Genomic DNA, 26,303 nt, shown 5'->3' on the forward strand with positions numbered 1-26,303 from the left:
TGCTCGAAATACAACATAAATTATGTAGCAACTAATTACACATGATTCTGCAGATTAAAATGGCAGTTGTAAAAGCCCCTAGGCATTAACATCAGGTGATCCTTTAAAATCTTTTGGACCTACCTCTAATTTGCATAATTGCAGATAAGTAGGATGAGGTGGAATAGTTGGAGTTGATAAATACTCAGTCGTTATTCAAAACTAGTGGTTTTCAAATACTGGAACTTGTCTCAAAAATGGGCCAGCTTCAGTGTGTGTTTTACAGTGTAAAACATTTATTATTTAGTGATTTGTTCTCTTCAAAGTGATATCAGCTATTTCCTGTTCAACTGGATTTAAGTTTCTGAACACTCAGTCTCCTTTGTGTATCATGTTCACACCGCTGTCTCACTTCAATGTCTCCTAAACCTCTAGAGTCACTAGTTTTATATTCTGCTGGTAAGTCAAAACATTTGACAGTAAGGATCACTGGGTATAGGTTTGCTCGCTGAGCTGTAGGTTTGATATCCAGACGTTTCATTACCTGGCTAGGTAACATCATCAATGGCGACCTCCAAGTGAAGCGAAGCTGTTGCCTCCTGCTTTCTATTTATATATTTCTCCTGGATGGGGTTCCTGGGGTTTGTGGTGTTGTCACTTCCTGTTCGTTTTCTGAGGGGTTGATAGATGGCATCTAGATCTATGTGTTTGTTAATGGCATTGTGGTTGGAATGCCAGGCCTCTAGGAATTCTCTGGCATGTTTTTGCTTAGCCTGTCCCAGGATAGATGTGTTGTCCCAGTCAAAATGGTGGGTTTTTTTCATCCATGTGTAGGGCTACGAGGGAGAGAGGGTCGTGTCTTTTTGTGGCTAGCTGGTGTTCGTGTATCCTGGTGGCTAACTTTCTTCCTGTTTGTCCTATGTAGTTTTTGTGGCAATCCTTGCATGGAATTTTGTAGATGACGTTGGTTTTGTCCATGGGTTGTACTGGGTCTTTTAAGTTTGTTAGTTTTTGTTTGAGAGTGTTGGTGGGTTTGTGTGCTACTAGGATTCTGAGGGGTCTTAGTAGTCTGGCTGTCATTTCTGAAACCAAACGAACGTCACCTACAAAATTCCATGCAAGGACTGCCACAAACACTACATAGGACAAACAGGAAGAAAGTTAGCCACCAGGATACACAAACACCAGCTAGCCACAAAAAGACACGACCCTCTCTCCCTCGGACCCCTACACACGGATGGAAAAAACCCACCATTTTGACTGGGACAACACATCTATCCTGGGACAGGCTAAGCAAAGACATGCCAGAGAATTCCTAGAGGCCTGACACTCCAACCACAACGCCATTAACAAACACACAGATCTAGATGCCATCTATCAACCCCTCAGAAAACGAACAGGAAATGACATCACCACAAACCCCAGGAACCCCATCCAGGAGAAAGATATAAATAGAAAGCAGGAGACAACAGCTTCGCTTCACTTGGAGGTCGCCACTGATGATGTTACTTCGCTAGGTAATGAAACGTCTGGATATCAAACCTACAGCTCAGCGAGCACATCTACACCCTAAACCTCAACCTGAGCTACAAACCTTACAGTAAGGATCACGTATCATATGGGACCAGTGTCATGATGGAGTCAGTTACCACTGTACTTGTTCATTTTCACCCCAGTTCTTCAACCTGAACAAGGGCATCCAGCTTTTATGTTGAGTGAGATTCTCTACTGTTCAGCACTTGCCTTTCATCTTGGGTGAATCAAGGCAATGGCTGGGGAAAAAACTATTTCACTATGGGGAATATCACAAACAAGTATTTTGTTCTTTTGACCAAATATCTAAAGTTCATAAAGTGTACATGAAGGCACAGAATACTGTAGCAATCCTCCCATCCCATCCACTTTCCAAACTCAGCCATTACTTGTGCCCTCGTCAAATCACCAGTTTAATCCTTTTAATTTTCCTCACTTGTACAGTTCAACAAATGAGCATCTGAGAACAAGAAAAATTCATTAGGTCAGGCAGTGTCTGTGGAGACAAACTGTTAATTAACAATTCAGGTTGATGACCTTTTAGATGTATCGATACATCACTGAAAAAAATGCTGAATGGAGCACTTTGAGAACAAAGGTCTTAAAATCAACATTGGTTACTTTATGGAAGTAATGAGGCCAGTGGGCTGTGATACTGTGGTCACTAGCTCCTGTGAAATGCTTTGACCATATTGGGCATGCCCTCAGAGTTGCCATGAAATATAAATTTGCCTTGCTTGTTGAGCTCCTTTAAGAATGAGAAGAAAAGCTTTATCCATTATATAAGCTAAGGTAAAGTCACAAAGTCATAGAGATGTACAGCATGGAAACAGACCCTTTAGACCAACCCGTCCATGCCGACCAGATATCCCAACCCAATCTAGTCCCACCTGCCAGCACCCAGCCCATATCCCTCCAAACCTTTCCTATTCATATACCCATCCAAATGCCTTTTAAATGTTGCAATTGTACCAGCCTCCACCACTTCCTCTGGCAGCTCATTCCATACACATACCACCCTCTGTGTGAGAAGGTTGCCCCTTAGGTCTCTTTTATATCTTTCCCCTCTCGCCCTAAACCTATGCCCTCTAGTTCTGGACTCCCCGACCCCAGGGAAAAGACTTTGTCTATTTATCCTACCCATGCCCCTCATAATTTTGTAAACATCTATAAGGTCACCCCTCAGCCTCCGACGCTCCAGGGAAAACAGCCCCAGCCTGTTCAGCCTCTCCCCATAGCTTAAATCCTCCATCCCTGGCAACATCCTTGTAAATCTTTTCTGAACCCTTTCAAGTTTCACAACATCCTTCCAATAGGAAGGAGACCAGAATTGCATGCAGTATTCCAACAGTGTCCTGTACAGCCACAACATGACCTCCCAACTCCTGTACTCCATATTCTGACCAATAAAGGAAAGCATACCAAACTCCTCCTTCACTGTCCTATCTACCTGCGACTCCATTTTCAAGGAGCTATGCACCTGTACTCCAAGGTCTCTTTGTTCAGCAACACTCCCTCGCACCTTACCATTAAGTGTATAAGTCCTGCTAAGATTTGCTTTCCCCAAAATGCAGCACCTCGCATTTATCTGAATTAAACTCCATCTGCCACTTCTCAGCCCATTGGCCTGTCTGATCAAGATCTGAGGTAACCTTCTTCGCTGTCCATTACACCTCCAATTTTGGTGTCATCTGCAAATTTAGTGACTGTACCTCTTATGCTCGCATCCAAATCATTTATGTAGATGTCAAAAAGTAGTGGACCCAGCACCGATCCTTGTGGCACTCCACTGGTCACAGGCCTCCAGTCTGAAAAACAACCCTCCACTTTTGAGCCAGTTCTGTATCCAAATGGCTAGTTCTCCCAATATTCCGTGCGATCAAACCTTGCTAACCAGTCCCCCATGGGGAATCTTGTTGAACGCCTTTACTGAAGTCCATATAGATCACATCTACCACTCTACCCTCATCAATCCTCTTTATTACTACTTCAAAAATGGTTAGGTTATTACACAGCTACTATTGAAAATTACTCAGTAAAATATGAAAATTAAAGAATAAAACAAAGATCTGTAGGTGCAGGAAATCTGAAACAAAAACATTTGAGCAAGCTCAGCAGGCCTGGCAGCATTTGTGGAGAAAAAAACAGAAATTTTCTCTGCACAGATACAATGCCAGACTGGCTGAGTTTCTCCAGCTGTTTATATTTTTGAAAAAGTAGTAATTATTAGCTGAATTGCACATACAAATATTAAAAATAATTCAGTTAAAGATGCTTAAAGAGCATGAGAGACAGGAACAGGAGGAGGCTATTTGGCCACTCAAAACTGCTCAGTCATTCAGATCAGATTTCTCTGTTTTGAGATGAAGGAGCTGAAAACTTGAACTCAGAATTCATCTGTGTGGTTGTCTTTGTCTTTGTAGCCGTTTAGTTAGTTGTTTCTCCCAAAAGTAGACTAAGCAGAAAAGATTCTGGATGGGAGTGAAGGTCCTTTTTTATTTTGCTTTTACAGCACTATAAGTTCTATCGCTTTGTAGCCTGGTTGAATACAGCGGTCCTTTCCCTAGTTTGTCTTTTCTACCTCCCTGCTGTGAACTCTGAACTCCGAGAGAGTTAGTGAGTTTGCAATTCTGAAAAGAGAGCCATCTAAAGTCTGAGTAAAACCAAAGCAAAAAGCTGCTCTTTAAATTTCAATTAATCCATTGTTCCACGAGGTGAAGAAGATAATTATGTTGGAATTCCCTCTGGTGTCCTTACACTCTCCTGTTCTCTCAGAAGTTTTGAATTCTTACACATTTTAGGAGGATCCATTGTGTTGTCCAAAGATTCATCAAATTCTAAATGTCTCCCTTTGTGACTGAAGCTGCGATAACAACACAGATTCACAACTTACTTGGATAATATAGGTTTTGATTTGCCAACTTTCAAAACTTAATTCACAGGATAGATTATGTTTTTTCAGATTGCAGATTTTAAAGTGGAAATATTATTTCCAAGAGTTTCATTTCCACAAATCAGAACTGCACAGTCATGACCGATAAGGTGGAGGTGATAGTGTTGGAGTGGGGTGGACAAAGTTGGAAGTCACGACATTAGGTGATAGTCCAAAAGGTACATTTGAAATTACAAGATTTTGGAGCACTGCTCCTTCATTAGGTGAAGCCACTACAGTTGACAAAGGAGCAGTGCTCCAAAAACTTGTGATTTCAAAGAAATCTGTTGGATTAAACCTGGTGTTGTGTGACTTCTGACTTCGATCACAGTTGAGACAATTTCATTGGATAGAAATTTCTATTATAGAGTAGTGTAAGTAGTTTGTGCTAGCTGTTTCTTTGTGGAAGCTGTCCTGGTGGACTTAGAACTAATTGGACTGTTTATTTATATTCTGAATCCCAGGCTCACCTTCAATATTTGAATGGGTTTGGAAACCATGATTCTGCACATTTGAGCTCCTCGTATTGATTATCAGCCTCCAAGGCCTCCTTACTGGGCTACAGATTTGCCACAAGCAAGCAACTAGGACTTGTGCACAACACTTGGAATGAGCCTTCTCAACTGATTCTGCACAGTTAGTGTATTTTCATTAGCCAGTTAGTGATTGTAGCTAATGATTGGCTCCTGTTCCTGTGATGGTCCCATGTGGGCTGACAGGCGAGGCTGAGCTCTTCTTTTATATACCAGGCTGCCAGAGAGATGGGAACATTCCTTCAACCTTTGAATGTGAAATTGATGCCAAATCTGTTCATTGAGAGTCATTTTATTGTCATCTTTGTTCTTCAAATTGAAAATGTTCATCTTTTTTGACCTTGGTAGTTCTTTAAGTAAAAATCCAACCCATTAATTGAAACTAGAGCTGTTTTGCAGATGTGGAGTGGGCAAGTTACAACCTCAGAAAAGTGGAAGTGTTCATAACACTGGCTGGTATGTTCTAAGGGCATCTGTTATCAGGATGGCCTTCCACTACATGTAACACTGAGTGTGATGACGCTTGTGGGGTATTTTCATAACATTTAAAGTACTGTTGTGGAAAATAGCTTTCCTCTCCCGATTGCTGATGCCTGTTGAAAGCATGAGACTTGATTTTCTGTGAAGATAGGCTGAAATTTAGCTGTGGTATTTATAAAATGCTGGCACTCTAAGGCTTAAATGTGAAAGAATAGCTACCTGGTTATAATACTGCAGGCTGCTGGCACACGTGTATTGTCCAACAAATTTGAGAAGGAAACGTGGGAAAAAATATATAATTTGGCAGCATGCTGACACAAATGGGAAACTGTTTCGAGTACAGACTTTGACTCTTCACAAACATGTATAGAAGATTCCAAAGACATTGTGGCCGTGTCTGAGACTGGATTGGAACTGAACTGGCTACTTTGAGGTGATACCACAGTGCTGCCCTTAGATCTGGACCAGATCCTGGCAAGTTAGCAAGTAACTGAAAGGGAGACACAACATAGTACAGATTAGGAATCTCGAGGAAGCATTTGGCATTGAGTTTTGCTTCGAAGCTAAACCTGGCTCTCATTTTCATAGTGTTTCCTGATTCCAATGAATTTAATGAATGAATAATTAACAAGTATGCATTTTATTAGCTATTCGTAGAACTGGGTCAAGCCCTGGTTAATTGCTTCTTCCATTTGAAGCGATGGTTAAATATTTAATGCAATGGCTGGGCAAGGTGCAGATCCAGAGCCAAATAGACTGGTAACCACTGAGTGGCATTCTTGGTTCTCTTTTCATCATTATTTTTATTGTAAATTATTACCTTAACCCTGCTTCGGATATGATCTTAATGTTTAAATAGGAGATTGATTACTTGTTTTTTTTGCCTGTGTTGAGATTTGTTGCACTTGATACGTTTCCACAGCACAGATCAGGTCATTTGGACCACTGGCTCTCTGCCAGTGCTTATGGTCCTCATGAGGTTGTTTCAGTCAGAGTCTTGAAAAGAGAAAGGTGAAGAGTTGTTGTGTTGCACTTTCTCAATACAACATGATATTCAGAAGAGAGGAAGATGTTCAATGCCCTATTCCTCAAGACTGGGCTGCTATAGATGTTTTTAAGCAGTGAAAATGCATAAAATAGCAAAACGGGGTGAGAGCTTCACAAAAAGCTATACTGGTTGCTGTGAGTTTATGTCAGAACTTTTAATTTTCATCCTAGAGAGCTCTGACCTTGTTGGCTCACACCATTCTGAAGTTGGAGTTGGCAGATTCTCATTGTTATGAAATTCACTGAAACAAATTGTTGTTTTCTTTGCAGGACTGTGGCAGCTGAAGTCAGAAAGCAAGTGTCCAGCCAGTATAGCAGCTCACCGCAGCTATCCAAGAAACGCAGTGGTTCCCATCAGTTGGTGAGTGTACAGCTGTTACAACATAACCTGATGATAAAAGAGTGTTCCAGATTATTGTTAGGCAGAAAGAGAAAAATGTTAGAGTCAGCTGTGCCAGTAGGAAAGTGCAACAACAAACGCAGGCCTCCCCGATTGGCTAGCAACAACCACACATTCAGAACTTAGAATCATAGAGATGTCCAGCATGGAAACAGACCCTTTGGTCCAACCCATCCATGCCGACGAGATATCCCAACCCAATCTACTTCCACCTGCCAGCATCTGACCCATATCCCTCCAAACCCTTCCTATTCATATACCCATCCAAATGCCTCTTAAATGTTGCAATTGTACCAGTCTCCACCACATCCTCTGGCAGCTCATTCCATACATGTACCACCCTCTGCGTGAAAAAGTTGCCCCTTAGGTCTCTTTTTTATCTTTCCCTCTCACCCTAACCCTATGCCCTCTAGTTCTGGACTCCCCGACCCCAGGGAAAAGACTTTGCCTATTTATCCTATCCATGGCCCTCATAATTTTGTAAACCTCTATAAGGTCACCCCACAGCCTCCGACGCTCCGGGAAAACAGCCCCAGCCTGTTCAGCCTCTCCCTGTAGCTCAGATCCTCCAAACCTGGCAACATCCTTGTAAATGTTTTCTGAACCCTTTCAAGTTTCACAACATCTTTCTGATAAGAAGGAGACCAGAATTGCACGCAATATTCCAACAGTGGCCTAACTAATGTCCTGTACAGCCACAACATGACCTTCCAACTCCTGTACCCAGTACTCTGACCAATAAAGGAAAGCATACCAAACGCCTTCTTCACTATCCTACCTACCTGCGACTCCACTTTGAAGGAGCTATGCACCTGCACTCCAAGGTCTCTTTGTTCAGCAACACTCCTTAGGACCTTACCGTTAAGTGTACACGTCCTGCTAAGATTTGCTTTCCCAAAATGCAGCACCTCTCACTTATCTGAATTAAACTCCATCTGCCACTTCTCAGCCCATTGGCCCATCTGGTCCAGATCCTATTGTAATCTGTGGTAACCCTCTTCGCTGTCCACTACACCTCCAATTTTGGTGTCATCTGCAAACTTACTAACTGTACCTCTTATGCTTGCAACCAAATCAATTTATGTAGGTGACAAAAAGTAGAGGGCCCAGCACCGATCCTTGTGGCACTCCACTAGTCACAGGCCTCCAGTCTGAAAAATAACCCTCCACCACCACCCTCTGTCTTCTACCTTCGAGCCAGTTCTGTATCCAAATGGCTAGTTCTCCCTGTATTCCATGAGATCTAACCTTGCTAATCAGTCTCCCATGGAGACCCTTTTCGAAAGCCTTACTGAAGTCCATATAGATCACATCTACTGCTCTGCCCTCATCAATCTTCTTTGTTACTTCTTCAAAAAACTCAATCAAGTTTGTGAGACATGATTTCCCATGCACAAAGCCATGTTGACTATCCCGAATCAGTCCTTGCCTTTCCAAATACATGTACATCCTGTCCCTCAGGATTCCCTCCAACAACTTGCCCACTGCCGAGGTCAGGCTCATCGTAGTTCCCTGGCTTGTCTTTACCATCCTTCTTAAACAGTGGCACCACATTTGCCAACCTCCGGTCTCCCGGCACCTCACCAGTGACTATCGATGATACAAATATCTCGGCAAGAGGCCCAGCAATCACTTCTCTAGCTTCCCACAGAGTTCTCGGGTACACCTGATCAGGTTCTGGCGATTTATCCACCTTTAACCGTTTCAAGACATCCAGCACTTCGTCCTCTGTAATCTGGACATTTTGCAAGATGTCACCATCTATTTCCCTACAGTCTATATCTTCCATATCCTTTTCCACAGTAAATACTGATGCAAAATATCAATTTAGTATCTCCCCCAGTTTGTGTGGCTCCACACATTAGATGCTGATTTTTGAGGGGCCCTATTCTCTCCCCAGTTACCCTTTTGTCCTTAATATATTTGTAAAAGCCCTTTGGATTCTCCTTAATTCTATTTGCCAAAGCTATCTCATGTCCCCTTTTTGCCCTCCTGATTTCCCTCTTAAGTATACACCTTCTTTCTTTATACTCTAAGGATTCACTCGATCTATCCTGTCTGTACCTAACATATGCTTCCTTCTTTTTCTTAACCGAACCCTCAATTTCTTTAATCATCCAGAATTCCCTATACCTACCAGCCTTCCCTTTCACCCTGACAGGAATATACTTTCTCTGGATTCTTGTTATCACATGTCTGAAGGCTTCCCGTTTTCCAGCCGACCCTTTACCTGCAAACATCTGCCTCCAATCAGATTTGGAAAGTTCTTGCCTAATACCGTTAAAATTGGCCTTTCTCCAATTTAGAACTTCAACTTCTAGATCTGGTCTATCCTTTTCCATCACTTGACAAAGAAGAAAATTTGTTCTGAAGAAAATAACCTATAATTTGGCAGCCCTTTCATATGTGTATGTCAACACCATATATTTTTTCATTTCCTTTACTTTTGGATGTGGACTAAAATAAAGGATGATACTGCTTCAAACCAAGGAGACTGTAAAGAGATGGCTACAGTCTTAAATAGCATGTTTGCTGAAGCACACTCCATTGTGTGCAGTGATGCCTTTCCCTGGACCAGTGAGCGCAAAAGCAGACACCCCCGAATTGATAGGTAAAGACAATAAGGTATAGGAGCAAAAGTAAGCCATTCAGCCCATCGGGCCTGCTCTGCCACTCAGTGAGATCATGGCTGAAATGATAATCCTCAGCCCCATTTTATTGTTTTTCCCTTTATTCCCTTACTGCTTAAATATGTGTCTGTCATGGCGTTGAATGTTTCTAACAATCCAACTTGACAGTAAAGAGTTCCACAGATTCACTACCTTCTGAAAGAAGAAATTCCCCCTCATTTATATCTTCAATAGTTGGCCCCTTGTCCATTGGTCCTAGACTTTACCACAGGGGAAAGCAGCCTCTCTACATCTCCCCTGTCAAGCCCCATTACATGTATAAGTATCATCACCCCTCATTCTTGTAAACTCAAATGAGTACAGGCCCAATCTACGTAATCTCTCCTCATAAGGAAATTGCTCAATACCTAGTGAACCTCTTGAACTGCCCCCAATACTAGTGTATCTTTCCTTGGATAAGGAGACCAAAATTGTTCACAGTATTCTGGATGTCATCTCATGAGTACCTTGTGTAGTTTTAGCATCCTTTCCTATTTTCATATCCATTCCCTTTGAAATAAAGGCCAACATTCCATTTGCCTTCTCTTCTACCACTGAAGTTTTATGTTACCTTGTATGAATCATATGCAAGGATCCCAAATCCTTCAGTTATAGAGTCATAGAGTCATAAGACACAGAAATAGACCCTTTGGTCCAACCAGTCCATGCTGAACATAATACCAAACTAAACTAGTCCCAGCTGCCTGCTCCTGGCCCATATCCAACCAAACCTTTCCGACTTATGTATCTATCCAAATGTCTTTTAAATGTTGTAATTGTACCCACATCCACCACTTCCTCAGGAAGTTTATTCCACACCAAAAACATCCTCTGTGTAAAAAATATTGCCTCATGTTGTCTTTAAATCTCTCCCCTCCTCTTAAAAATACATCCCCCAATCTTAAAATTCCCCATCTTAGGGAAAAGACAACTGCCATCAACTCTATCTGTACTTCTCGTTATTTTATAAACTTTTATCAGGTCACTCCTCAACCTCCAACTCTGCAGTGAAAAATGTCCCAGCCTTTCTTTATATTTCAAACATTCCATACATGGCAACATCCTGGTAAATCTCTTTTGAGCACTCTCCAGCTTGATAATATCTTTCCTGTAACTGGGCGACCAGAGACACAGTACTCCAGAAGAGGCCTACCAATGTACTATACAGCCTTAACATAACATCTCAATTCCTATACTCAGAGGACTGACCATTGAAGGCAAGGTCCCAATTCCTATATTCAAAGGACTGAGCAATGAAGGCAAGTGTGCCAAATGCCTTTTTAACCAACCTGTCTCTGTGATGCAAACTTTAAAGAATCATGTACCTGCACCCTTAGGTCCCTCTGTTCTACAACACAACCCAAGGCCCTACCATTAATTGTACAAGTCCTACCATTGTTTACTGTACCAAAGTGCAATACCTCGCATTTATCCAGATTGAGCTTCATCTGCCATTTTTTCTGCCCATTTATCCATTTGATCAAGATTCCTTTGTAATCTTAGATAACCTGGTTCACTGTCTACTGTGCCATAAATTTTGATGTCATCAGCAAACTTATTAACCATGCCTTTTATATTCTCATTCAAATCATTTATATAAATGACAAACAACAGAGGACCCAGAACTGGTCCCTGTGGAACACCATTGGCCACAGGCCTCGAGTCCAAAAAGCAACCCTCCACCATTACTCTTTGTCTCCTGCCGTTAAGCCAATTATGTATCCAATTGGCAAGCTCACCCTGAATCCCATTTGACTTAACTTTGCTAATTAGTCTACCACGCGGAATCTTGCCAAAGGCTTTACTAAAATCCAAATAACCAACACCTACTGCTCTGCCATCATCAACCTCTTTGATAACTTCCTCAAAAAGCTCAATCAGGTTTGTGAGATACGATTTTCCTTGTACAACACCATGCTGACTATCCATAATCAATTTTTGCCTCTCTCTAAATGTCCATAAATCCTATCTTTTATAACCACCTCCAACAACTTAACCACAACCGAAGTCAGATTCACAGCTCTGTAGTCCCCCGGTTTCTCCTTAGAGCCATTCTTAAACAAAATTACAATATTAGCCACCCTCCAGTCATCAGGCATCTCACCCTAGTTAGAGATGATGCAAATATTTCTGCAAGGGATCTTGTAATTTCTTCCCTTATCTCCCACAACATCCTGGGATACATTAGATCAGGTCCCAGAGATTTAACCATCTTTATTATCTCTAACCTCCTGAACTTTGTCTTCTGTGATGTGAATTGTTTTTGAAACATCAAAGTTTATTTCACTGCATTCTCTCGACTCCATTTCTTTCTCTCCACAGTAAATACTGATGCAGAGTATTAATTTAATATCTCTGCCATCTCCTGGGGTTCAACATGTCCTTGATCTTTGAGGCCCTACCCTCTCTTTCGTTACCCACTTGCTCTTAATGTATTTGTTTCACAATGTTCTGCAGTTTTTCTCCTTTTAACTAATGTTTAGCTCTTCTATTCTTGTTATCAAATTGCGTAACTTCACAATTTGAACTGAGGAGGCTGATTACTTGTTGACATCATATAGATTGGCTCTTGCCAAGATGGCATTGCTTTACTGGCTCCTCACAGGCTGAGAAGAGAAAAAAATCAAAAATAAAATCTCTGTGAGTCTCTGCCTTGAATGGAGATAAAAGAAAGTCTCCAGTAACCTTCAGCTGCCTTCTACTCACCTTTATCTGCAAATCTGTTGAAGGAAGAATAAAACACCTTCGAAGACAATGAAAGGATGAATTTTAAACCATTAAATGAAGGAGAGCATCTTTGTGTAGACAACCTTATGTCAACTGTAAAGAACAAAAAGAAATGGGAAGAAACCCTTAATAGCATCAACTTACTGAGGGATCTCTGCATATAGGTCCACAGTTCCCTGAAAGTGGCAACACAGGTGGATCAAGTGATCATGAAGACAGGTGGCATGCTTGCCTTCTTCAAAACAGGCCATAGAATATAAAAATTAGTAAGTCATGTTGCAACTATATAAAAAATTAATTCAGCTACATTTGGAATATTGCAAATAGTTCTGGTTGCTACACTGTCAGATGGTTGTTGAAGCTTTGGAAACAGCACAGAAATGGTTTAACAGGATGTTGTCTGGTTTGGAGGGTATTAGCTTTGAAGAGAGATTGGACAAACTTGGTTTGTTTTACTTAAACATCGAAGGATGAGGGGTGACCCGATAAAAGTTTCCAAAATTGAGAGACATGGATAGAATCGGTAGTCAGTGGGTTTTTTTTCCGAGGATAGAGAATGTCAATTACTAGGGCACATGGGTTTAAGTTAAAAGTTGGTAAACTTAAAGATGGGAGAAGCAGGTCTTTTACACAGAGGATATTAAGTGCCTGGAATGTGCTGCCCATGGAGGTGGTAGAGGCCAATACATTAGCAGTGTTTAAGAAGCACTTTGATAGATATATGAAATTTCAGAGGATAGAGCGACTGTGTAGAGGCAAAAGATTTTTTTTTTAGAAAGGCACGGTTCTTGGTGGGCCAAAGGGCCTGTTCCTGTGTTGTACTGTTCTTTGTTCTTTAAACTCAAAGAAACAACTCATCAAATCCTGTGGTCCAGACTGGTGCTTGTGAACTGTGTTTCCTTGAAATGTTTTTCCTTTTTTATATTTTGTTTGTTTTTGAATGTGAGAGGGAAAATTTAAGAATGTATAGAGTTTTAAGTTATAAAGTTATGAGTTAGCAATTCACATTTCTTAATTGCCATTGGTTAAATTCCATTTGTTCATATTAAGCAGTTATTTTCTTGTTAAGTACAAAAATTGAATTACTATTTTCTTTTATTGTGAGTTTGCCCAATTTAGCACGCTGCATGTTCACATTTGTTTACATTGTCATGACACACTGAGGAAGGGCATTGGAAATTAAGCCTAACTATTACTGAAGTTCTCTCAAGTGTAAAAAGATTTAATCAAGCTATCCCAAAGTCTCCAGTTTACCTGACTGGCAAACTCAGGATAAAAGAAAATACTAATCCAAGTTTTGTACTTAACAAGAAAGTAACAGTTTAATGTGAATGAATGGAATTTGACCAGTGCGAATTAAGAAATGTGAATTGCTAACTCATAACTTTATAACTTAAACTCTACCCATTCTTAGATTTTCCCTCTCAGGTTCAAAAACAGAGAGGAGAGAGAAAAGGAAAAACAATTCAGGGAAACACAGTTCAGTAGCCTTGACCATCGGATTCGCTGCGTTGTTGCTTTCGGCTTAAAGATGTAGAGGTAGCTAGAAGTAATTTTGTGAAGGTGAAAGATATATTAACCACAAGTAAACTCTTGGTTGAATCAAGGAATAAAGCTTATAAGAGATGCCAGTTCTATCCACTTTGTTGAATGCCTTGGAAACCTGGAGGATAAGTAAACATTTGAGAAATGGAGGCTGAGGTGTACGTTAAAATTCCATATATAGACCAAAAGACAATTGAACAAGTGTTTGAAGGACGAAAAAAAATCTTGGGAAAAAGGAAGTGGCATCCTGAAAATAACTTGTATTTGATTAAAGCTGAGAAGCTACAGCAAATTCTTCTTGAGGGCAAAGTGAGGACAGCAGAAAGATGGGTCTGCCTCGGTATAGTTGGATAACAGATGTCACAACAGTTGCTGACTAATGTATAGTGGGTATATGAGACTGGTGCAAGATGGACATGCATGGCAAACCATGACAGCAGATTTCCTGCCAAGGGTAGCTACAAACAGCAGCTGCAGGCATTTGAATTAGATTTCATGCTAGAGCTATTGGTCAAGGTCAGTGTCTAACCTATTATGTACTCCAAGGCTCCTACTGTATTATTGTCCTCACTGCTCAGCTTATTTTAGAACATAGAACAGTACAGGCCCTTTGGCTCTTGATGTTGTGCCATCCTTATATCCTACTCTAAGATCAAACTAACCTACATACCCTTCATTTTACTGTCATCCATGTTTATATTCAAGAGTCGCTAATGTATGACTTTACTACCACTGTTGGCAATGCATTTCAATCACCCACCACTCTGTGTAAAGAACCAACTTCTGACATCTCCCCTCAACCTTCCTCCAATCACCTTAAAATTATGCCCCCTTGTGACAGCCATTTCTGCCTTGGGAAAAAAGTCTCCAACTATCCACTCTATCTATGCCTCTCATCATCTTGTACACCTCTACCAAGTCACTTCTTGCCCTTCTTTATTACAGTGAGAAAAGCCCTAGTTCCCTCAACCTACCTTCATAAGACATGCCCTCCAGTCCAGGCAGCATCCTGGTAAATTTCCTCTGCACCCTCTCAAAAGCTTCCAAATTCTTCCTATAATGAGGCGACAGAACTGAACACATTATTCCAAGTGTGGTCTAAACAGGGCTGTATAGAGCTGCAGCATAACCTCGCTGTTCTTAAACTCAATCCGCCTGCTATTGAAAGCCAATATGCTGACTTAACAACCCTATCAATTTGGGTGGCAACTTTGATGGATCTATTGACATGGACCCCAAGATCCCTCTGTTCCTCCACACTGCCAAGAATCCTACCGTTAGCCCTGTAATCTGCATTTAAATTCGACCTTCCAAGATGAATCACTTCAGACTTTTCCAGGTTGAACTCCATCTGCCACTTCTCAACTCAGTGCTGCATCCTGTCAATGTCCCATTGCAGCCTGAAACCGTTCTCCATTCTATCTACCACTCCACCAACCTTTGTGTCACCTGAATACTTACTAACATACATACACTTCCACTTCCTCATCCAAATCATTTATAAAAATCACAAAGAGCAGAGATTCCGAACAGTCCCCTGCGGAGCACCACTGGTCACCGAACTCCAGGCTGAATACTATCCATCTATTACCATCCTCTGTCTTCTATTGGTCAGCCAATTCTGTATCCACAGTCTAGATTAGAGTGGTGCTAGGAAAGCACAGCAGGTCAGGCAGCATCTGAGGAGCAGGAAAATGTACGTTTCGGGCAAAAGCCCTTCATCAGGAATGAGGCCTCATTCCTGATGAAGGGCTTTTGCCCGAAACGTTGATTTGAAATGAGCCTACCATGGGGAACCTTACCAAATGCCTTGCTAAATTCCATGTACACCACATCCACTGCTCTACCGTCATCAAATGTGTTTTGTCACATCCTCCGAGAATTCATTAAGGCTTGTGAGGCATGACCTGCCCCTCACAAAGCCATGCTGACTATCTCTAATCAAACTATGGCTTTCCAAGTAGTCATAAATCCTGTCTCTCAGAATCCTCTCCAATAATTTGGCCACTACAGACATAAGACTGCCTGGTCTGTAATTCCCAGGATTATCCCTCTTCCCTTTCTTGAGCAAGAGAATAACATTTCCCACCCTCCAATCATCTAGCACAACTCCAGTGGACAGTGAGGATGCAAAGATCATCGGCAAAGATGCAGCAATCTCTTCCCTCGCTTCCTGTAGTAACCTTGGATATATCCCAACTGGTCCAGGGTACGTACTTATCCTTATGTTTTTCAAAATTTCCAGCATATTCTCTTTCTTAACATCAACTTGTTCGAGCATATCAGCCTGTTTCACTCTGTCCTCACAAACGACAAGGTCCCTCTCAGTAGTGAATACTGAAACAAAGTATTCATTAAGGACCTCCTCCGACTCCAGGCACAAGTTCCCTCCACCATCTTTGATCGACCCTACCCTCACTCTGGCCATCCTCTTGGTCCTTACATAAGTGTAGAATCCCTTAAGGTTTTTCTTAATCCTACCCGCTAAGCTCTTTCATGCACCCTTTTAGCTCTCCTAAGCCCATGTTTCAGTTACTTCCTGGCTACCTTGTAACCCCCTCGAGCCCTGACTGGTCCTTGCCTCCTCAACCTTAAGTAAGCTTCTTTGTTCTTCTTGACTAGATGTTCTACATCCCTTGTCCACCCAAGATTCTTTCACCTTACTATCCCTTTTGAAGAAGATTGTAGTTTCTGTTATGTTCATTTGCTCTTTGGAACCTCTGGGATGCTTTACTCTGTTAGGTTGCAGAGATTTCTCTGTAAAATGGCATTCCACAATAAATTCCAGACAGTGAGCTTATTCTGGCTTATTTTCTTGTTTGTTTTCTTGAAATTTAATGGAAAAATGTGCAGTTTTCCACTTTAATGTTATCACATTGAATTTGAGTTCACTTCCACTGAGGGAAGGTCAGCTATCCAGAAAGTACTCAAGATCCCATTGTTTTTAGAAATAACACATGTGTCACTTTCCACAGGACTTTTCACATTCTGGAGTCAGTCAGATTGAGACTGAAAACATTGAGTTGATGCTTTTGCCTAGTAGCTTTTGAACTATAAGTGAGTGTGAAGCACCAGCTCAGAGCTGCACAGCTGATTAGAGCTACAGGTTATGGGATTAAAAATCATCTTGAGGTCCTTGAATTTTCCTTTCTGCAGATTGTTCTTTGCTGCTCAGACTTATTTCTCAGGTGGAGCCTGTGAGGAAAGGAGGAAGTGAATGAATGATGAGCTACATCATTTGTTCACTGAAAGTCTTATGTACTAAGTGAAATTGTGACATTCAGGGTGCATGTGTAAGTAATGAGCAGACCGGATGTGGTAGCAGCTTGTGTTGTCTAGGTTTTAAGTGTGGTTTCTGAAGGAAGTCATCAAACCACATGCTGCCTTTTTTGTTATTAATTGTGTGGCAACACCAGCTTATTTGGCTATCCCCAATTGTTGTTGAGAAAATGGTTGTGAACTGTCTTGATATGTGAGAGCTGTGTGGTGAAGATATTTCTATTGTGTAATTTGGTTGGGATTTCTGGGAATTTCCCCTGCAGCAATGAAAGAACAGCATTGTCTTTCCAAGACCGGATGGTATGTGACTTGCGGGAAAATTTGCAGGTGGTGGTTTTGCCTTGAGCCTGTCCTAAGCTTTGTGTTTGGGAAGTGTCGTGTTGATGCCTTAATGAAAATATCAAACTAGTTATTTTTAATATTTTACTGTCATCGAACTCAAATAAGTTATTGGCTGGGCAAAAGGAGCACTTTCCACTTGAACAGTTCTGAACAGTTCCATGCAGATTAAATAAGTAGGTGTTGCCAGTGTTAAACTAATGATGTACCTGAAATCCAAGTTCATAAAACACTTTTAGGGTAGGTCCAACACAATTCAGATTCAGAGGAAAGCTTCATGTCATGTCTCAGCCTTAGAAAAATGACAATATAATTTTCACATTTCCTGAGCCTGTCGCCTGTTATTCAGTTGTTAATTAGAGGAGTTATGGGCTTGTAGACATCAGAAACACTAAGTGCAAAGTCTGCTGAGTGAAATCTATTCTAACAGTTTCTTTTTAACCTCTTCAGTTGGTCAGGAATTGAAACCAGATATCGAAACTAGTCTCATAAACTTACGAATTAGGAGCAGAAGTGGGCATTCTGCCAGTCAGGCCCACTCCACTTCTGAATAAGATCCTGGCCAGTCTGTTTCCACACTGCCATCTACTCCTGAAAACCCTAAATTTTACTAAGCAGGGAAATCATTCTATCTTGGCTTTGACTATTCAATAATCCCGCCTTCTCCACCTGCAAGACAAAAACATTTTTCATTTAAGAGAGAGAGAATGAGAATGAGTGAGTTTGGGACACAGGGAGAAATTGGAACTAGAGAGGAGGTGGGATTGCAATAGAATCAGTGGGTTGGAGGGGGTGGAGAGAGATCAGGAGGACCTGGGAAAATTGTAGGGTGAGGAAATCTGGATCTGGGAAAGGACTGAGGAGAAGTGTGGTGAGAGAGCCAGGGGTAGTGCTGAAGGGAGAGAGGGGGTGCCAGCCCTGGATTCTACATATTACTCCCAACCTGTTTCTGGGCCATCTTCCCTACTCAGTCCAAGGGGTTATCATTTTCTATACGCCACCCCTTTCAAATCCAGCATCCCCTCTCCCCAGTACAAAATCGTGCATACTTCCCTGAAAGTGTGCAGTAACGCATTTGTGCATGCCGCCCTATGCAAAGTTTACTTGATGACATCAGCGTTTGAAACCGTGCGTTCCCAAATGAGCATGCAGCCGTGGTTATCAGTGTCAGCAAACGCTCCCAATTTTAGAACAATGCCCCCAAGTTCTGGACTCACTCGCAAGAGGCAACTAAATATTTCCACATATACCTTGTCAAGACAATTTAGGATCTTACACATTTCAATTAAGTCACCCCTCACTCTTCTAAACCGCTGAAAATGTGTTGCTGGAAAAGCGCAGCAGGTCAGGCAGCATCCAAGGAGCAGGAGAATTGACGTTTCGGGTATGAGCCCGCCTTCTTCTGAAGAAGGGCTCATGCTCAACGTCGATTCTCCTCCTTGGGTGCTGCCTGACCTGCTGTGCTTTTCCAGCAACACATTTTCAGCTCTGATCTCCAGCATCTGCAGTCCTCACTTTCTCCTCACTCTTCTAAACTCCAGTGTAAACTGAGTCTGTTCAGCCTATCCTCATAAGACAGTCTTCTCTTTTGCAGAATCATTCTAGTTAATTTCCACTGAACTGCCTCCAATCCATTTACGTTCTTCTATGAAGAGACCAAAGTCACAAACAGTATTCAATATGTGGTTTCACGAATGCCGTGAATAATTGAAGTCTGAAAAATGATTTCAGCCCTCAGACTATCATTTTAAAACTTGAAACATTTATAGTCAGCATGTATGTAACAAGAGTTGAATCACTAAATTCTGCACTTTCCTGCCTCACCAATCAAAGCATTGGAGAGTGAATTCTAGGTTATTGATGGATCAGCAATGAAGCAGTGATGCTATAGAATAGAATGAGAGAATGGTCTCTTTCATTGTTGTAAGCAATCAGGCATTTAAGCCCAGGATAGTTCAATTACTCCAATCCCATTCACCAGCCTTTTGTTTTGAAACGTGATTATTTTTTGTAAATGTAATTGGGATTTTTATCAGACCAATTTTGCAGAGGGGGAGATAAGGAGTTGTAAATAGTTCTTAGTTAATATTCTCGATTAGACTTAAAGAGTAAAGTTCTTAACTTTTTTGTACTTTAAATAGTGATTTTGAGGATAGTTATTTGTCTCTCGAATGTTAATAGATTAGAGTAGGGGGTGAATCTTTTCTATGTGGCTTGTTTAAGTTAGCAGAGGGGTTTACCCTGTGTTGTAACAGTCTGTACAATTTTATTCCCCCTACAAATTGTTATCGTATTTCCTTTTCAAATTCACAATTGAATCTGTCTCCAGAACCCTTTGACACCCAATGCAGATCATAGTTGCTGGTCGCATTAAAAAGACGCTTTTCTTCCTGTCGAAGTCCGGTTGATGTGCACCTTCACATTGCGGAGACCACAGGGAAAGGAGCAGCTGCTGTAATTAACTTCGTAAATTGCTATAGTGAACCTTATAGGATACATTTCCTGCCAGCATACTGAGCTGGTGTTACAAAGAACAATACAGCACAGGAACAGCCCTCTATTCCCTTCCTGTTCATGTATTCTTCCAGGTGCTTCTTGAATGCTGCTTTTGTGTCTGCTTTCACCACCACGTATGGCAATGCATTCCAGGCAATTACCACCCTTTGTGTGAAAATCTTGCCTCACACATCTCCTTTAATTCCCCCCCACACCTGCACCTGCACTTTGAACCTGTGTCCCCTGGTAATTGACTCCTCCATCCTGGGAAGAATCTCATACTTTCCATTTTATCTGTGCCATTCACAATCTTATAAGCTTCTATTAGGTCGCCCCTCAACCTCCTGCATTCCAGTGAAAACAAACCCAGTCTAACCAATTTTTCTTCATCGCTAAATTTCCCCACAGCAGGCATCATCCTGGTAAACCTTGTCTGTACACTTTCCAAAGCATCCACATCCTTCTTGTAGTGTGATGTCCAAAACTGTATGCAGTATTCCAAGTGTGGCCTAACTAAAGTTCTATAAAGCTGCAGCATAACTTGTCTATACTTAATGCCCTTTCCAATGAAAGCAAGCATGCCATAAGCCTTTTTTATTTTCTTCAGTGACCTGTGGATCTGTACATCCAGATCCCTCTGCATATCAATATTCCTAAGAATTCTGCTATTCACTGTATAATTTCCACCTGTACTTGACTTTCCAAAACATATCACCTCACATTTGTCCAGATTAAACTCCATCTGTCATTTTTCTGCCTATGCCTCCAACTGATCTATTATCCTGCTTTATCCTCTGATAATCCTCCTCACTATCCACAACTCCGCCAATCTTTGTATCATCCACAAACTTACTAATTAGACCAGGTACGTTTTCCTCCAAATCATTTATGTAGATCATGAACAGCAGTGATACCAGCACTGATCCCTGTGGAATACTACTAGTCATGTTGCGGCCAAACCCCTTGTCTGAGTCCCCTTGGCATCATGGTAGTCCACAAGTCCACCAACACACTAAAACAGCAGCTAATGAACTTGAAAGACCCTATACAGACAACATGCAAAACTGATGTCATTTACAAAATACCATGAAAGACTGTAACAAACACTACATTGGACAAACAGGCAGAAAACTAGCCACCAGGATACATGAACATCAATTAGCCACAAAATGACATGACCCACTCTCACTAGTATCCTTACATACAGATAAGGAAGGACACCACTTTGACTGGGTCAACACATCCATTCTAGGACAAGCCAAACAGAGACACGCATGAGAATTCCTAGAAGCATGGCATTCCAACCAGACTTCTATCAACAAACACATCAAGTTAGACCCCATCTACCAACCCCTGAGAAAAAGAACAGGAAATGACATCACCACAGAAAATGATGCCACCACAGGAAATGACATCACCAAAGAAAATGATGCCATCACAGGAAATGACATCACCAACCCAAAGAAACCCAAACATATCAATACAAAGCAGGAATTATCAACAGTGCTTCGCCTGGAGGCCCACTGAAGATGTTACCTAGTAGGGTGACGAAACATCTGGAAATGAACCTTACAGCTCAGCGAGCAAACCTACATCCAGAACCTCAACCTGAGCTACAAATCTTCTCAAAACTCTTGTAGATTCTCTCCTTTGTCCTTGAGTGGGCCAACCCTTTCCCTGGCTACCCTCTTGCTTTTTATATATGTATAAAAGGCCTTGGAATTCTCCTTAATCCTATATGGTAATGATTTTTCATGCCCACTTTTCGCACATCTAATTCCTGTTTTAGTTTTTTCCTACTTTCCTTATATACTTCAAGGGTTTCATCAGTTCCCACTCTCCTAGACCTTACACATGCTTCATTTTTCTTTCTGACCAAAGTCATAACATCCCTGGTCATCCAAGGTTCACATAATTTGCCATACCTATCTTTCATTCTTGCAAGAATATTCTGCTCCTGAAACCTGACATTTGAAATACTCCCTCAAATAGCCACGTCCAGTCAAACCTCTCCAATTCCTGCCTAATATTGTTGTAGTTCACCTTCCCTGAAGTTAACACCTTCACTTGAGAACTGCTGTTATCCCTATCCACGTACCTCTTAACTCAAGGTATTATGGTCACCATTCCTGAAGCCCCCCCCCCCCCCCCCCAAAACTTGAGCTCATTTCCCAAAACCAGGCCCAATATAACCACACCCCTGCGGTTAAGTGGATGAACATTGACCTAAGTTATATCTTCACCTGTCGCCAGCACCCCTCAGTCCACAGTAGTAAATTTTGGGTTACTCACCCCCTCTAATCTGTTCTACTGTTCATTTAGATCCTGCAGATCTGAATCAAATTCATCAGTTTGTCTTGCTTGTATAATTCTCAGTACTCCTGCCTGTCAAGAATACAGGTCACAGCAGTCTCCATTGTTGTAAATATAAGCAATTGTTTTACTGATGTTTCTCATCACAAGCTGACATCACAGTGCCATATTTGCTGTTTCTCACAGGTACCCCTTTCTGAAGTAGTGGAGCCTGTAGACTTTGAAGAATATCTGACTACACATCCCCCAGCCCCAGAGCCAGGCCCACTCCGAGAGCTACTTGAGTTTCCTGCAGACGATATAGAGATAGTATATGAGCCACGAGAATGTCGAACTGTGGAGCCTGGGGTTCCCGACGAAATGTGAGTAATTCTATATGTCTGTTTTTAAATTTGAAAAGAACTTTAGAAAGTTCATGTATCCCTACATAGTATTCAGGCACCAAGGTCACTGAATTTTCTGCATCTGCTCTCTTTGGCTATTGAGTAAGATTAGCAGGATCCCAGATGAAGTATGGTGAGCTAGGTGGTATCAGTTTTACTTATTCTGTGTCTGGCATTCAACATCTCCCCTTTGCTCACTGATATTAGAGGTATAGTTTGTAAGTTTGCAGATGACACTAAAATTGGAGGTGTAGTGGAAGGTTACCTCAGATTACAATGGGATCTTAATCAGATGGGCTAATGGGCTGAGAAGTGGTAGATGGAGTTTAACTTATATGATTTAGAGTACAAGAGTTGGAAAATCATATTGCGGCTGTACAGGAGATTGGTTGGGCCACCTTTGGAGTGTTGTGTGCAGTTCTGGTCTCCATCCTATCGGAAAGATGTTGTGAAACTTGAAAGGGTTCAGAAAAGATTTGGAAGGATGTTGCCAGGAATGGAGGATTTGAACTATAGGGAGAGGATGGATAGGCTGGAGCTGTTTTCTCTGGAGCGTCTGAGCCTGAGGGGTGACCTTATCGAGGTTTATAAAATCATGAGCATGGATAGGGTAAAAAGGCAAAGTCTTTTCCCTGGGTTGGGGAGTCCAGAACTAGAGGGCATAGGTTTAGGGTGAGAGGGGAAAGATATAAAAGAGACCTAATGGGCAACTTTTTCACGCAGAGAGTGGTATGTGTATGGAATAAGCTGCCCAAGGAAGTGGTAGAGGCTAGTACAATTGCAACATTTAAAAGGTGTCTGGATGGATACATGAATAGGAAGGGTTTGGAGAGATATGGGTCAGGTGCTGGCAAGTGGGACAAGATTAGGTTGGGATAGCTGGTTGATATGGACAAGTTGGACGGAAAGGTCTTTTTCTGTGCTGTATGTCTCTATGATTCTATATCCTTCTCCCCATCACCATGACCTTCAACCTTACAAACCCAAGATAAATGCACTGCTGTAAGTCAGGCCTTTCAGTCCCCACCCCACCATTAGTGGCCTCAACTGTTGAGGCCCAAAACTTTGGAATCTCCTCTTTTTATCTCTCTATCCCTTTCTCTCCCACTTCACTCAGACCTTAAAACCCAACATTTAATCAAGGATTTGATCATTTGTCCTTATATGCCTCTAAATTTGCTTGATAGGCAGCCCATTCTTTATGTAAAGGGTAAAGTTATTGAAGCATCTGGCTTGTACAAAATAAAGTTCCTTACCTGCAGGATGGCAATAGGTTACTCAATCAAATGACTACCTTAATAGTCTATGCATGAATTAAATTTTGTGTCCTTGTTGAGTAGCCAGTGTGCCCCTCAATTCCCGAAATAGCGGGACTATCATAGGTTGAAAGATTGGAGCAACTGGGCTTGTATACACTTGAGTCGAGATTGGAGTGGTGCTGGGGGTGGGGGGGGGCGCAGCGGGTCCGAGGAACAGGAAAATGCCTGAAACATCGATTTTCCTGTTCCTTGGATGCTGCCTGGCCTACTGTGCTTTTCCAGCGCCACTCTAATCTAGACTCTGATTTCCAGCCTTTGCAGCACCCACTTCTGCCTTTTATACATGAGTTTAGAAGGATGAGAGGGGATCCGATTAAGACATATAAGTTTATTAAAGGGTTGGACACTCTGAGGCAGCAAGCATGTTTCCGCTGGTGGATGAGTCCCGAACCAGAGGACACGGTTTAAAAATAAGGGGTAGGCCATTTCGAACAGAGTTGAGGAGAAACTTCTTCATCCAGAGAGTGGTGGGTGTATGGAATGCTCTGCCCCAGAAGGCTGTGGAGACCAAGTCTCTGGATACTTTCAAGAAAGAGATGGATAAAGCTCTTAAAGATAGTGGAATCAAGGGTTATGGGGATAAGGCAGGAACAGGATACTGATTGTGGATGATCAGCTATGATCATAATGAATGGTGGTGCTGGCTCGAAGGGCTGAATGGCCTACTCCTGAACCTATTGTCTATTTACATGATGAAGGAGCAGCGCTCTGAAAGCTTGTTATTTTAAATAAACCTGTTGGACTGTAACCTGGTGTTGTGTGACTTCTGACAGTGATTTATGAAGTCATGTGAGTCAAGGCCTGATACATTTCAGCACCAACTGCAGGATTGACATGGTATTGGTTTTTGGCAAAAAAAATGACAAAAAAAACTGACCCTGAGCAAATTAAATATTCTATCCTTTTTCAGGGGAATGGACCCTCGTGTGAGGGACTCAGTACAAATCTACACAGAAGACTGGATCATCGTTCACAGAAAGTGAGTTTCTTTTATTTTTTTTTCTATTTTTGCTGATTGATTTGAGTTTTCGCTGCATGTTTGTTATTGATAGAGAACAGAGGAAGCTGAATAGCTAGAAAACTTTCAGGAGGAAAATGAAGAGAGCAGAAGCAAGATTGGAGATTATATGGGTTTTAATATTTATTGAAGGTTGAGTCCACTCTTAATTTTGTACTTGTAAAATAATAAAGCACAAAAGGCTAATCTGTTGTGATTGGTAAATATGCAGTATGAATCAACATTTTATCATAGTTCAACATGTGACCTCTGTAAGATGCTTGTTTGGGTCATGAGAGAAATATATCTGCACATGGTGATGCATTGTGCAACCCTGATTGTATTAGAAGGGCACAGGCATTGTAAGTTTTTTTTTCTTCTTTATTCATTCGTAGAATGTGGGCATTACTGGCTGGGCTAGCGTTTATTGCCCATCCCAAGATGCTCTTGAGAACGTGAGATGCCACCTTGATTGCAGTACATTTCATTTCAGTAGATTCACAATGTCGTTAAAGGAGTTCCAGGGTTTTGACCCAGTGAGACCAAAGAGGCAGTGATGTATTTCACAAATCAGGATGGTGTGTGGCCAGGAGGGAAACTTGCAGTTGATGGTGTTTCTATGTATCCAATGTCCTTAACCTTCTACATAGTTGTGGGTATGGGTTTGGAAGGTGCTGTTCAAGGGAATTGCATGAATTTCTGCTGTGTATCTAGTGGATCATACACACTGCTGCTACTGTGCACAGGTAGTGATGGAGTGGGTCTTTATGGATGTGGTGGCAATCACGCGGAAGTCTTTGCTCTGGATAATGTGAGACCTCTTGAGTGGTGTTGGAACTGCACTTATCGAGAAAAAATCGAAATATTTTATCACATCTCAACTTGTGCCATGTAGATTGGGGAATTAGGAGGTGAGTTGCTCTTTGCAGGATGCCTACCTCTGACCTGTTCTTATAACAACGTATTTAACTGGCTAGTCTGGTTCAATTTATAGTTAATGGTAACATCTAGGATGTTGATAATGGAGAGCTTCAGCAATGGTAATACCATTCAATGTCAAGGGGTGATGGTTGGTTTCTCTTTTGTCAGAGATGGCCATTGTCTGGCACTTGCATGGGGTGAAGTGACATGGCATGCGTCAGCCCAAATCTGGGCATTGTCTAGGTCTTGCTGTGTTTGGACATGGACTATTTTGGTATCTAAGTAGTCACAAATGGTACTGAACACTGTTCAATCATCAGTGAACACCCCCATTTCTGACCTTATAATGGAAGGAAGATCGTTGATGAAGCAGCTGAAGATGGCTGTGTCTAGGACACTACTCTGAGGAAC

At 41.6% G+C, this 26,303-nt stretch overlaps 1 protein-coding gene across 8 annotated transcripts in view; it reads left to right on the plus strand.

Annotated features, from left to right (window-relative positions):
- Positions 1-26,303, plus strand: part of LOC122552212 (dedicator of cytokinesis protein 7-like) — a 176,945-nt gene that overhangs the window by 34,129 nt on the left and 116,513 nt on the right. For all 8 annotated transcript variants that reach the window (XM_043694840.2, XM_043694839.2, XM_043694834.2 and 5 more), the window contains exons 2-4: positions 6,775-6,865; positions 22,459-22,634; positions 24,885-24,953. In XM_043694840.2, the coding sequence (XP_043550775.2) occupies positions 6,775-6,865; positions 22,459-22,634; positions 24,885-24,953 (336 nt within the window). The remainder of the gene's footprint in view (positions 1-6,774; positions 6,866-22,458; positions 22,635-24,884; positions 24,954-26,303) is intronic.

This window comes from Chiloscyllium plagiosum, unplaced genomic scaffold (genome assembly GCF_037043375.1).
Source record: "Chiloscyllium plagiosum isolate Xiang-an unplaced genomic scaffold, Cpla_swu_hap1 HiC_scaffold_45, whole genome shotgun sequence".
In the NCBI taxonomy this organism is placed as follows: Eukaryota; Metazoa; Chordata; class Chondrichthyes; order Orectolobiformes; family Hemiscylliidae; genus Chiloscyllium; species Chiloscyllium plagiosum.